Source organism: Ctenopharyngodon idella, chromosome 15, assembly GCF_019924925.1.
Source record: "Ctenopharyngodon idella isolate HZGC_01 chromosome 15, HZGC01, whole genome shotgun sequence".
Taxonomy (NCBI): Eukaryota; Metazoa; Chordata; class Actinopteri; order Cypriniformes; family Xenocyprididae; genus Ctenopharyngodon; species Ctenopharyngodon idella.
The window spans coordinates 33,899,907-33,914,229 of record NC_067234.1 but is presented as its reverse complement, the minus strand read 5'-3'; the positions used below and the strand labels follow the sequence as shown (position 1 = coordinate 33,914,229).

Here is a 14,323-nt window from a genome sequence, read left to right as displayed (position 1 = left end):
ACAATCATTAAAGGTGAATTAATCTAGTATTTATTCAAAGTACCTGCATCCTAGAGAAAAATCTTCATCTCTGGATGTTTGTGTGTCATCTATGATGAATCTGAACAGTTGAAACAGAATCTGATCTCCAACACTGACTCTGGATGGAAGATCTTGTACAAACACAATAATTCAGCTGCCATGCGCTTTTCCTCAGACAGGATCAAGAGACGTGGCGTTCACTCAAATACACAATGTTATCGTATGTTAACACAAATGCTAAAATAAACCACAGACAACACGAAATAATATAATTCTACTTCAAAATGAAAAATATAAAACGCATTTCAATTAACTATTCACGTTCTTCAGAGAATACGGAAGTCACCTGTAAGTCTCTGATCTGAGCACTCACCTTGATCAACATTTAATTATATATAGATTTAAAAAAAAAAAAAAAAAAAAAAAAAACTCCTCCACCTTTTCTATCAAGTATCTAAACGTAAATTCATGACTTAGCTTTTACAAAGGTTCCTATAATAACACTGATATTCCTGTTGAAGCATCGATTCTGATGGCGAAACAACTCTACACGTTTACTTTTTCTTTCTGTTTGTGACTCGAGCGACGATGAGGTCACGTGACGCGCTCGAGATCAGAATAAAACATATAAAGTGAAAAAATGAAAAGTTAACCTACCGTGAGCTTTCATCTTCATGATGTGTCTGTCATGCGTGAGGAGGTGTGTGGTCGTTTTTCGCGGTCATTTAGGACTGTATTTAGATATACAGTAGGCTAATATTTTCCCAGTGTAACCCACCATAAGTGGGCTAATAACTGGCCACAGACTGTAGTGAAATTGTATTGCTTGTACAAACGGTTTTATTCACATTCATAAATACCAAATTTTGTGTAAAAGCAATTAAATGTTTAAAACACTAGTACAGATATCATTCAGCAAGGAAAAGGAGAAACAAAACAAATTTATGACAAACCACAGGGCTCCAACAGGGCACAACCATACTTGTGTAGAAAAATATGGCCTGCAATTCACACTCCAAATACAGCACAAAATCCACAGCACTCAAAAGGATAAACAAATCACCAGGAACCGCAGAAGAATCCCTACCACCTCACCAGTGCCAGTCACACCCTTGGAGGAGACCCTGCAGCTGCCACGGAAGTAAAATGAAAAACTAAGAAAAAAGAAAACAATGTCAGTCAAAAATATACAATGAATACACAACATCCAAAGGAAAATTGGGGTAATTCACCAGAAAATAAAAGTAAAATAAATAGTAACAATAGTTGTGCTAGTCCTGCCAAATAAAAACCTTTCATTAATAACTGGAATACACATTTGCATGAATCAATTATTTAATCTAATCAAATACCTTTAAATTAACCGGATTTAAGAAAGAGAAGAATAAAACAACCAGATGGTTCTTCTTTAAAAAGAAACCTACAAAACAAACCTTCATGAAAACAACCACCTTCATACATATAAATAAATTTAAAAAAACTAAATAGTACTTGTTGTTACTTAATTCGCTCTCAACTCATTCAACACTCTGAAGACTGCGTCGCCAGGCCAATCACCATCAACACACAAGGACTTCTGAAATGCAACAACAAGATAAAACCACTTTCTTCCCACCCAAAGTAACCTACTGTTGTCTTTGCATAAACCCATTACCTCAATAAAACAAATACATATGTCTGCCTTATGCCCCGCATTCAAATCACGTGAAGGTGACCTAGAGACACACAAACAATTCCAAGCATGAGCAGCATAAAGCAGTTTATATAAATGTCTCCTTGCTCAAACAGGAACAGCTCCTAAATTTCTATTATAACACCAAACAAATTACCTGTGGCCTGTTGCATAAAGCCGGTTTCAGTTTCTACCCAGGTAAGTTCAAGATTAGTTTGAGTAAATTCTGTTTTTTCAGGTTTATGAAGGTGGATTGGTTTTTAGTGGGTTTCATTTCTATGGTAACTTACGCTACACGGTTAACCTGCTCCGGAGCAGTTTTTATTCTGAGTTAGAGATCACAAACCCAAACTCGAGCAATCAGCTGTGAGTAAAGTGACACGTAGCTATCTGATGCAATAAAGCCACTCCCCCTGTATCTCTCCCTCCAAATTAAAGCAGTTTATAGTGAAAACATTTTAGAGACAAAATTGCTCATCTTTTGCTGCTTCTGCAGCATCAGTGTTGTGCAGTGCTTGGTAAGTTTATAGTAGGCCTATTTGTGTACATTCTCCCTATATCTCAAACTAATCATGAAGAATGTTGTGGGTTTGTCACTATTTTTTTTTTTTTTTCATCTAAATTATCCCTTACATAACAATGTCTGGCCAAAAATCTAGCACATGCTATTTCCTAAAATTAGTTTTTTACAAATGTGTTTTTTATTTATCACAGCAGTGTGAAACCGGCTGCAATAGTGTCTGATCATTGAGGACTGTGTTGGTTAAATGAAAACTAATAGCATTTTCACAAATGTGTATATGTTTTGACTGAAGTGTGTCATTTTGCAAACAATCTAGGAATTATGCAAATTGAGTATGGTGTTTGGATAATTGTGATTATATTTTGAAAAAAAAAGAACCCGGTTTTGAAAAAATTGTGTGTAAACAATTGAAAAAAAAAAACTGTAAATGATCATTCAAGAGATTCATTCAAAATGGTGATTCATCCAGTAATGAAACAAGCAGTGCTGCACAGACCGATCGATGTACAACATCAAAATACTGCGATCCGCTCTAATTGTTCTTGCACTTTGATGTCATACACCGATTGGTCTGAGCAGCGACGCTTCAAGTCGAACAAACCTTAAGTCTTTATGAGTGAGTCATTGAATCATTCATTCAAACATTGAGCAATAAAGCCCAAGATTGAAGAGTACATTGTCATATCCTCTTGCGTATCCAACCTTGGATGGAGGCAGCATCAGTGTCTCCACATGCCTCCTCCATTGCCTGAAGAAATGTTATGTTGACATAGGGACAACGATCATGCACTTTCCAGCACCATGTGGAGAAAAAAATCCTCAATAGGGTTTAGAAATAATGAATATGGAAGCAAGCAGACAACAGAAAAGTTGTTCAAAACCTATAACTTGACCTTTGGCCTATTTATAGGCCTATTCTAAAGCCATGATTGGATGGTGTTAAGTAAAGCAATGAGTGTTTGCGCATGTGAGGAGTTAGTGTGAGGTACTGATGAATTAGTGTGGCATTTTGACTGGTTCTGTTTGAAAAAGGAAATCAAGATACTTCCTGTTAGATCTTTGTGTGTTGTGTGTTGTGTTTTACAAAAAGTGTTTTATGAAATTGAAAAATTAGTCAAAGGCCAAGGATTAGTGTATGGTTTTGCAGATTTGGTGTGTGGTTCTGGTGTTTGAGTGTCAGGTTTCAGAAATTGTGTGACAAGTAAGGATTTTGTGTGTATAAGCAGTTGAAAAAAAAACTGTAATAATTAAATTAATGAATTATATCCATATATTTAAATTAATTTTTAGTTATCTCGCGCCTGAGTTCGCTCACTTGTTTTCCTTCACTCTCTCAAGTGAACTATATTAGTGGAGTAATGTGGAATAGTGAATGAGGTTATATAGGGGGTGATTTCACACAGCTAGAGTGGAGTATAATGGGGCAGTCCAGAATCTGCTAAAGAGAGAAACACTTCTCAAGATAGTAGTTGTGTATAGACCTTATTCAGAGCAGTGAGACTGTGAGGGATAGACTTACCATGTTTACCAAATCTCCTAGATCACTTATAATTTTCCATAGCTCATGTTGTCTTGAGTTTTTTTGTCTATGAAATTTCTTGTAAAGATATTTAGCAGTGAATTAATCCAAAAACACATTAAAAAACAGCACAAGATGAAGAGATGGCCTCGCTTTCATTCCCCTTAAATATCAAAGATGGCACTGATGTGGATAAGGTCTGTTAGCAGTAGTATTACAGTTTTTTTCAAAACCTTACACACAAATCCAAGAATTTCACACACAAAATTCAAAATGCCTCAAATCTTTTGTTACTCCCCTCGAGTTGAATCAAAGGCTCAGGTCGTTCTTGGTTTTAACAGACATTTATTCGGACACGAGTCTTCAACATGTCTTGTACATTCTAGTCTTGCAGCCCTTTTTATGCCCCGACAATGCAGTCAGAACTACGAAAGGAAATACGTACAACTTAAATTAACCCTCTAAAAGTGGTGTTTTACACATAATAATAAACGAAAAATACATACAAAATGAATAAATAAAGTGCACATTCAACACGTGAGAAAATACACATAATTGGCTAATTATACATTAACACACGGTCACATAACTTGCACATGTTCACATACGGCAAAGCAATTAACACGAAAAAACACATACCTCATTGGCCTCTCTAACTCAAGAGGAATAAACTTGGAGGGTTACAGTTTCTTCCTCATAAACAAAAAGACAATATAACTTCTTGGCACTTCTTACAGGCATAACTCTTACAGACATGTTACGAGTGCAGTACCTCGCATGGCTCTTCTACTTGTAGTGCACCGGAAAAAATATCCCCCCTTTTACTATGGTTTTAGCTGAATAATATGACATGAATTGACGTGTATTAACAAAAAATATATTACTTATTTATTCTAATGATTATTCTGTACATTTTAACTATTGACCTTTTAACTGTAAAGTGTATATTATGAACTGAAATATATGAGAGTTGCCTCTGACGGCAGCTACATCTCTTGTAAAATGAAGCACTGCATTCAAAATATCACAAATATCTCAAAAGCAAACATTTGTCTTTGGCCTTTGCCATAATATTCTATTTTTGGATATATCATACACACACAGTTATTCAAAACCTAAAGCTCTTCTTTCATGAGCTCCTATATGTTTCTGTACAAGACTGAAAGTAATTGGCAGAGAGATGTTGAAAAATTCATGGTAAACATGAAAGCAAGGTTGAAACCAAACTATTATTTTTTTTTTTTACTGTAAGCATTTGTGGTTGTGAAAACCATTGTTTCTAATAAAGTTTTGATGAATGATGATTGTAATGAAGGTAAAGACAATTACAGTGACATACAGGAGTCATACGTTAGGCACGTGTAAGTCCGTTGTTAGTATCGATGTGCACTTTCGGCTCACTAGATGCTCTAACATTGTATTTCTGTATGAACACAGTTCAATATATATGAGTAGTTGTCAAAATTAATGTACTACTGTAACGGATGCTCGCTGAGGAAGCATGTTTTGGAGGAGTTTGTGAGGTATTTCTGTAGACATGGGCATCAGATGCTCCAAACATAGACACGATTGCTTGTTCTGACAGAGGAACTGTTCACTGATGACATCCACGCATTCAGAATGTTTTTATTTTTCATTTGTATTTTGGTGTGTTTAATAATTCTGAATATATCCATATAGTAGCTATATGCAGTCATTTGGCATCTCCCTGTGGTCTTGTTTGGTATGGCAGCTTGACTTGTGCTCATTTAACTTACTATATATCTGAGCAGAATAAGTACTTTTAAGTTGTAAAGAATGTCTGCAGTGACATTTTCTGCAAAGTATGTTTTAATTTGTAGCATTGATTCGGAAAGGAGGGGGCCTTAGAGTAAAAAAAGGTGAGAACCACTGCGCTAGAAAGAGACTAGTAAGTGCATAGGGTCACAAGACTTAAAACTTCATTTTGGAAAAATACTGTGTTAAAAATCTTTATATTAACTGGCTTTCTATTAATACAGTACAGTGTATGACAACCGTCTGTGGTCTCCCTGTGGCTTACATTATTAGAAGTTTAGTGTTCAGTGATTAATTTACACCAAAATAAAACATGTATGTTTTAATCTCCGAAAACATTATTTTTGTCCTACTTTTAATAATGAACTCAGTGCCGACTCATTTTCCATCAGATTTTTTTGTGAATTGGAATGTGAGGGAACATGAAGAATAATTTTCACACTCATACAAGATCTTGACCAAAAATGTATGCATCTCTTGATGAAAATAACATCACAATATTTATTTCCACCAAGAGGTGAATAAATTTTTGGTCAAGAACTTGTATTGACAATGCAAGAGTCCAGCACTCTGTAAAGTCTCCTCCAGCACCAGGAAGTCTTTGGGATTTAAGGTCTGGACTCAGAGGTGCCAATTCAAATGTGGAAATGGTTCTTCATGCTCCCTCCCAACCATTCTTTCACAATTTGAGCCTGATGGATCCTGGAATATGGCCATAATGTGTCTTCCTGCATGGTTGTTTAAGAAATGAAAATCTACACACTCCATCAATTAGGGATAAAAGAACTGTTGCCAAACAAATAACATGCTAGAAACATCATAATCACTGCAATAATGATCCAATCATAGACTCTTAAGTATTTGCCTATTTAAACCCAAACAGCGACTTCTTTTTTTGTTTGTTTGTCAGGGCAGTGTATGTTGCCAGATTGCATGATTCTTGCTTGTATTGTTCCTACATCACACAAATATAAAAAAGTGGAAAAAATCATTACAGGGAAATCTTTGCCCTTATATCTTGACTTTTTATGTCATTTCTGCCCCAGTATGTCAGATAACAGTAACAGTATTTTAACAGTACATTATTTTAGAGGAAACTATCATTCATTCTCAAAAATGCATTTATCAATATTTTTCTAAGAGTGTATTCCTTTGTGAAGTAATATTAAAACATAATTTGATATGGTCTGTTAATAGCCCATTTTTGACTGGCATAAAAATGAACAAATCAAACAGGTAAAAGTGAAGTGAAACTCTTTCCACAAACACATATTAGACATCTGCGTGAACTTTCAGGTGTTTTTCAGAATTGATGCTGAAGTTTTTACATTAAACAATCACAGTTAAACATGTTTTCAAGACATATTTTCCCTGTTTGTTTCCCATAATTGCATGTACTATCAGAACACAATATAGTACACTTAGTAAATAAGTAAATGACATCAATATATCTAATTCTAGAAAGTCCTGCTCAGACACAAGCCATCCTGACAGATACTGAAAACTAACCAGTAGAAAAGAAACAAATAATTATTTATTCTGTAAGATTTTTTTTCCTGAAGCTTCAAACACCACTCTTTCAGTTTCTTGATCAGAATAATTCTGAAAACAAAAAGTACACTTTAAATACCCGGATGATGCACTAAATTAACGGAAAAAACGAAGTGTGGAATGTTGGACACTTCATGCACTCAATTGTCACACCTTTAATTACGTAGCGGAGGGGGAGGGGCTTGTCAGACTCCGATGTTAAATGACAAAATAACCTTATACAATTCACGCACTACATGGATGAGTACATAGTGTATAGTGCGTCGTTTTGGACGCAACTTGGATGATATTGTGCTTTTGGGAACAACTCCATATTTTGTTCATCTCACAACATTTACTTTACTGTATTTGACATGAAAATGAAATGTTTCTCACTGCGACAACAAATGATATGTCTTCATGTGCCTGAGAAAGCTTATTGAATGTCTAAAACTCTTCTCACATGGAGTACAGTACAACCTCTCTCCAGTGTGAACTTGCTCATGTGATTTCAGGTGTGTAGACTGAGTGAAACTCTTGTCACAATATGAGCACTTGTAAGGTCTTTCTCCAGTATGAATTCTTTGGTGCCGTTTCAGAGACTCGGTTGTCATAAAGCTCTTCCCACAGTCACAACACACATGATCTCTCACTCCATCATGTGTTTTCTGGTGATGTTTAAAACTGTACAGCCATGAAAAACTCTTTCCACAGAGAGAACACACATAAGGCCTCTCATCTGAATGAACTTTCAGGTGCCGTTTAAGATCTGATGAAGAAATAAAATCTTTACCACACTGATCACAGTTAAATCGTTTTTCTCCAGAGTGAACATGCAGATGTTTATTCAGACTTGATGCTAGAGAAAAACTCTTTCCACACTGAGTGCATGTATACGGTTTCTCTCCAGTGTGAACTCTCATGTGTCTCTTAAGGTCTCCTTTTTGTCTGAAACTCTTTCCACACTGTGAGCAGGTGTGCAGCTTTTTGGCTTTTGTTCCTTGAGTTTTAAAGTTATGATGTTCCTCCTTAATTTCCTCCAGTTCTTTTCTTTGCTCTTTCACTTCCATCTGATCTAAAATAGACATAAAATCATAATCAGTTCAAGTGAACCTGATTTAATAGAAGAAAGAAACAGAAATCAGGTATCAGATCTTTGATGTGCAGTTCTGTCATTCTCTTGTTAATATAATGAAAACGTGTTTGACAACTGTTACAGCCTACAAGATTATGATTAAAAGTATACAAAAGATGATTAAAATTATATAAGCATTTCTGCATCAGTTATTGTTCATAAACTGCTTATTATTTCACATCTGCCAAAGCAGTCAACAATGAAGAATCAAGAATGGACACCAACCTGTTTGTTTCCTCAGTTTCTTCATGTTTTATTCTGGATGGTTCTGGATCACTCACGTCTTCAATCTCCTCTTTAATAAACTCCATCTTTAACAGTCACACAGATTTCAGCTGCTACACCTGGAGTTTGTCCTTCTCTTGTAGGATGATGTGAATATTCCCAGTATTTATTGGTGAATTGTTGTGGGAGGAGCTTCACTGCAGGTGTGAACTGTGATCACTGTGTGATACTGACGCCCACAGGACCACATCTGGAAAAATCAAAGTTACTGAATTTAAATTAACTGAACATGTCTGTTTTATGATAGAAATATAAAGAATTTGGATGCGGTTACATATTAGTTGCATTTAACACAAAGTTTGTTTGAATATTTAATCCAAAGTCTGAAAGAACAGTGCCGTCGTGTTTAAAGAGCTGCTGAAAAGCTTCTTTGTCTTCAATAGTTCTCCCCATTCATAGTTTTCACCTCATTCATTATGGTAATGTCTGAGTAAAACTGGCACATTAAACACATTTTATTGGTGTCAACAGAGCAGTCAGAGAGAGTCTGTGAAAAACTAACCACCATATTACACTCTAACTAATAATAAACCAGGATGTCATTACATTAGTACGTAAACTATGGAGCTGTTTAATGTTAAACTGTAATCTGAGAAACATCTCTCACCTGCAGACTGGAAATATACGGCATCCGGAGAAAATATTCCACATTTATCCTTCATTCACGATCCTTAACAGCATCGCTTTCAGCAAATGGTGAAAGTTTCAGCACTCGTTACATCTCTCGCGTTTCTCTCTTCTGCGCATCCTCAATGCGCATTGTGTCATTTTTCTTAAAGGGGCCGCACATTCTTAAGTAAATCACATTCGTCAATGATACGGAGCAAATACATTATATTTATACATATGACTTCCAAAATATAGACCCCTAAACTGGGTTATTCAAATGTTATCATTATTACCAAAAATCTATCTTTTCGTTGACAGACTTGTCTCTAAAATCAAAGTTACTCAATAATAAATTGTTTATGGAACAGTTAAAATCAATTTCATATTGTGATCATACTCATAGTCGGGAAACAGTATTTTGCTTTGTATTTTTATACTTGCTTGTATTGATCATCATATAATTATTAAAAAAAAAAAAAAACAGAAAAAAATTACAGGGGGGGGGGGGGGGGGGGGGGTGGGTTTACGGAGCCACGGACATGACATGCAGGAAAAAAATAGTAGTCTAAATCGTGCACACGATTTACTAATTTGTTCCCTCGATTTACTAAACGTGCGCACGATTTAGTAAATTGAGGGAACGAATCGTGCGCACAATTAAATTTTTTTTTTTGCATGTCATGTACGGGGCTCCGTAGGTTTCCCCCCGAAATCTTACATTTTTGGGGCATTTAAAAAAACATGTTTGCTTTTGTTTTTGAATTTTTTATGGCATTTTTGCTCCAGTGTGACAGGAAACAGTAACAGTATAATGAGACGGAAGAGGGGGTTTCATTAAACTAAAATAATTTATTTTAGTGGTGGTATTATAATGTTTGTACACGGCATGTTGCTTCATTTGAATAAAAGTACTTTTTTTTTAAGATCATTTTGATTAATGTAATTCCAAACTATGCTAATTATTTTCCATTTGCCTTTTTTTTTTTTAATCTCGGGATGCCCATCTAAACTGCAATGTAGACACATACATTTTCTGTTAAGTTGCTTTGAAACAATATTATTGTGAAAAGTTCTATACAAATAAATGTGAATTGAATTGAAAACTTTGCTGCATGCAACGACATTCTGTGATCAAATAAAATCAACTTGTTCACACGCTCCACAGCGCCACCCAGTGCATTTAGTTATAACTGTGAGTTTTAGTTTGCGTGCTTTAGATTTATCATGGATTCACTAAATTTACGGCCAGCAAAGCAACATGTAGCAAAATTCGATTTTATTTTTTGAACAATTATTACAGATAAAATATTTGATAATTAATCTGCAATTACAAAATTTAGGTTTCACACCCTGTCCACATTTTCCATATTCATGTTCTCCACTTTACCTCGCACAACGCTGCTTCCCCTTACAAACACCTTGCACATGCCTGTACTTTTAACATTTAAAGCATCTAAGAGTTAAACTAATCGTAGTTGATCCGTACGGACATCACACGTCATCAGTGTGTCCCCTAAAGCTATGCAGAGTTGTAGAAACACAGTCACAGAGTGCTGCAAACAAACAGCAGCCGCCTTTTACACTTCCTCCTGAACTAAAAGCTCCTCCTGAACCTGAGCTTACGTATGGTAGCATATTTGTAGCAATATTCAATTTAAAATGTAATATGCAAAATGACAATGCAATGTGCAATCCACTAACCTTTTCTAAAATAAAGCAACGTTTGGAGCAAAATGATAATTCAAATTTAATAATTTAATTTACATTTGCTATTTCCTACACTAGTTTTAACATATAATTTAAACATATATTTTTTGCATTTACACTCACAGTTAAGACACTTGCGATTGCATTTTCATTAAATGTCCCGCAATGAATGTAGCAAAATTCTGTATGGATTTAAAAATGCATTCCGAGCCAATCATGTCCCTACCACGCCCTGTCAATCATTGCGTCAAGGCGGGGCCAGGTATTGGAAACAGTGATAGAACCAGTATTCTGCGCCCTCATTGGCTCGCTATTGTATAGATTTTAAAATCTTGCTAATTACTTACAAAGCACTAAATGGTTTAGCTCCCCAGTATCTGAGCGAGCTCTTAACGCATTATAGTGCTTAACGTCTATTGCAATCTCAGAATTCAGGCCAGCTGACAATACCTAGAATGTCAAAATCAACCGCAGGTGGTAGATCCTTCTCCTATTTGGCACCTAAACTCTGGAACAATCTTCCTAGCATTGTTCGGGAAGCAGACATACTCTGTCAGTTTAAATCTAGACTAAAAACACATCTCTTTAACCTGGCATACACTTCCTATAACACCAGATGTACTCGTTACATTAGAAGAAGAATGGCATAGATGATATTGTGCTTTTGGTAGCAACTCCATATTTTGTTCATCTCACAACATTTACTTTACTGTATTTGACATCAAAATGAAATATTGCTCACTGCGACAACTTATGATATTTCTTCATGTGCCTCAGAAAGCTTTTTGAATATCTAAAACTCTCTCCACACTGAGTACAGCAGTACGGCTTCTCTCCAGTATGAACTCGCTCATGTGATTTCAGGTTTCCAGACTGAGCGAAACTCTTGTCACAATATGAGCACTTGTAAGGTTTTTCTCCAGTATGAATTCTTTGATGCAGTTTCATAGCCTCAGCTGTGGAAAAGCTCTTCTCACAGTTCAAACACACATGATCTCTCACTTCATCATGTGTTTTCTGGTGCCGTTTAAAACTGGTCAGCCGTGAAAAACTCTTTCCACAGAGAGAACACACATAAGGCCTCTCATCTGAATGAATTTTCAGGTGTTGTTTTAGATTTGCTGATGAATTAAAATCTTTACCGCACTGATCACAGTTAAAAAGCTTTTCTCCAGAGTGAATGCGCAGATGATATTTTAAACCTGTTGCATCTTTGAAACTCTTCTCACACTGAGTACAGTGGTACGGCTTCTCTCCAGTATGAACTCGCTCATGTGATTTCAGGTGTGGAGACTGAGTGAAACTCTTGTCACAATATGAGCACTTGTAAGGTTTTTCTCCAGTATGAATTCTTTGATGTTGCTTCATATTGTCAGCTGTAGTAAAGCTCTTCCCACAGTCACAACACACATGATCTTTCACTTCATCATGTGTTTTCTGGTGCAGTTTACAATGATCCAGTCGTGAAAAACTCTCATCTGAATGAACTTTCAGGTGTTGTTTTAGATGTGATGATGAAATAAAATCTTTACCACACTGATCACAGTTAAATGGTTTCTCTCCAGTGTGAACTCTCATGTGTATGTTAAGGTTTCCTTTTAGTGTGAAACTCTTTCCACACTGTGAGCAGGTGTGCGGCTTTTTGGCTTTTGTTTCTTGAGTTTTAAAGTTATGATGTTCCTCCTTAATTTCCTCCAGTTCTTTTCTTTGCTCTTTCACTTCCATCTGATCTAAAATAGACATAAAATCATCATCAGTTCAAGTGAACCTGATTTAATAGCAGAAAGCAACAGAATCAGGTATCAGATCTTTGATGTGCTAAATTCAGTTCTGTCATTCTCTTGTTAATACGATCAAAATGTGTATGACAACTGTTATAGCCTACAAGATTATGATTAAAGATGATGATTATAATTATATAAGAACGTCTGCATCAGTTATCATTCATATACTGCTTATTATTTCACATCTACCAAAGCAGTCAACAATGAAGAATCAAGAATGGACACCAACCTATTCGTTCCTCAATATCTTCATGTTTTATTCTGGATGGTTCTGGATCACTCATGTCTTCAATCTCCTCTTTAATAAACTCCATCTTTAACAGTCACACAGATTTCAGCTGCTACACCTGGAGTTTGTCCTTCTCTTGTAGGATGATGTGAATATTCCCAGTATTTATTGGTGAATTGTTGTGGGAGGAGCTTCACTGCAGGTGTGAACTGTGATCACTGTGTGATACTGACGCCCACAGGACCACATCTGGGAAAATCAAAAAGAAGTTACTGAATTGATGCTGGATTACTTTAAGAGCAAACATATATGGTGCCTTTAATTTAGTTCAAATATAAATTACTTTGATGGTTACATATTAGTAGCATATAAAACTGCTATAGGGCACAGGCTATACTATTCAATTAATTTCTAAACTAATCAGAAATCTAACAAGATGACAAAAATCCATGTAATATGCAATATGAACAGACTTCTACATTTTGCTTTAGTAGCAAAGTTGTTTTGAAACAAAGCCAATGTCTGGTAATGTTTTAAACTGTACAATGACAATAAAAATACTATTTAAACAACTTTACATTTCAAATAATACCAGTTTTGACAGAACCAAAATTATTTTAAAATGTTTAACCTCACATATGAGCATAATAAATTATTATATATGTAATGTTGAACAAAGACGGCAGACTGGCTGAATGAAAATGCAAATTCACTCTCTGACAGAAGGTGGCGCTTATGGAAAAGCAGAAATACAGCGGTTACTCCTGAACACAGGCAGAGCTGCGCTTATAAACACTACTTTATTAGGCATCATACTGAGGAAAGATAAAAAATATTACAATCAAAACTTCTGAAAACAGCCATTTCCCTTCAGACATTGTAATGAAAAAGTCCTTCGATCGACTCTAATCACATAAATTGTGTATTTCAGTGTCAGAAAAGAGAGATGTCAGGTATGGTTTCTGCAGCCTTTAATAGTATTTTTAGTCATGTACTTTAACCTGAGAGGCAAAACATTAAAACACACATTAATAGGTGATTATCACATAAAGTGACAATCTTATAGTTTATCTGGCACTAATGACGAGCTTGATGAGCCAATTTACAGAAGATCTCAGACATCACCATAATGAATGAGGTGAAAACAGCGACTATTGAATGAGATAAAGCTTTTCAGCAGCTCAGTTAAACATTATGGCTCTGTTATTTTGTCCATCCAGTAATGAAACAAGTGGCGCTGCACAGAACGATCGATGTACGACATCAAAATACTGCGATCTGCTCTAATTGTTCTTGCGGCACTTTGATGTCCTACACCGATTGGTCTGAGCAGCGACGCTTCAAGTCGAACAAATGAGTGAGTCTTTATGAGTGAGTCATTGAATCATTCATTCAAACACTGAGCAATGAAGCCGAGATGAAGAGTACATTGTCGTATCCTGTGTGTAGATTCTTACATTTAATTGTTACGTCCTTCTACCCGTCTAGGACTCAGTAGGGGAGGTAACAAAGGAAAAAAGTGTAAATGAAATG

At 35.7% G+C, this 14,323-nt stretch overlaps 3 protein-coding genes across 25 annotated transcripts in view; all 3 read right to left on the bottom strand.

Moving 5' to 3' along the window:
* LOC127495710 (NACHT, LRR and PYD domains-containing protein 12-like) overlaps window positions 1-660 on the bottom strand; it is a 42,478-nt gene extending 41,818 nt beyond the window's left edge. For all 12 annotated transcript variants that reach the window (XM_051862698.1, XM_051862699.1, XM_051862708.1 and 9 more), the window contains exon 1: window positions 44-660. The gene's annotated coding sequence lies outside the window, so the exon portion shown is untranslated. The remainder of the gene's footprint in view (window positions 1-43) is intronic.
* The window catches only part of LOC127495725 (gastrula zinc finger protein XlCGF7.1-like), a 119,306-nt gene that overhangs the window by 66,938 nt on the left and 38,045 nt on the right, over window positions 1-14,323 (bottom strand). For 4 of the 12 annotated variants that reach the window (XM_051862866.1, XM_051862864.1, XM_051862863.1 and 1 more), the window contains exon 2: window positions 8,521-8,651. The exons of 4 other annotated variants lie outside the window; for them this stretch is intronic. The gene's annotated coding sequence lies outside the window, so the exon portion shown is untranslated. Of the gene's footprint in view, window positions 1-8,520; window positions 8,652-9,068; window positions 9,205-12,908; window positions 13,032-14,323 lie in introns of those variants that run through there. 4 more of the 12 variants (XM_051862871.1, XM_051862874.1, XM_051862862.1 and 1 more) reach the window with 3 other exon arrangements.
* Window positions 11,455-12,184, bottom strand: LOC127495771 (gastrula zinc finger protein XlCGF7.1-like; the record flags this gene model as incomplete). Its single annotated transcript, XM_051863032.1, has 1 exon — window positions 11,455-12,184. A coding segment is annotated over one exon (669 nt), but the record flags the coding sequence as incomplete, so codon positions are not given.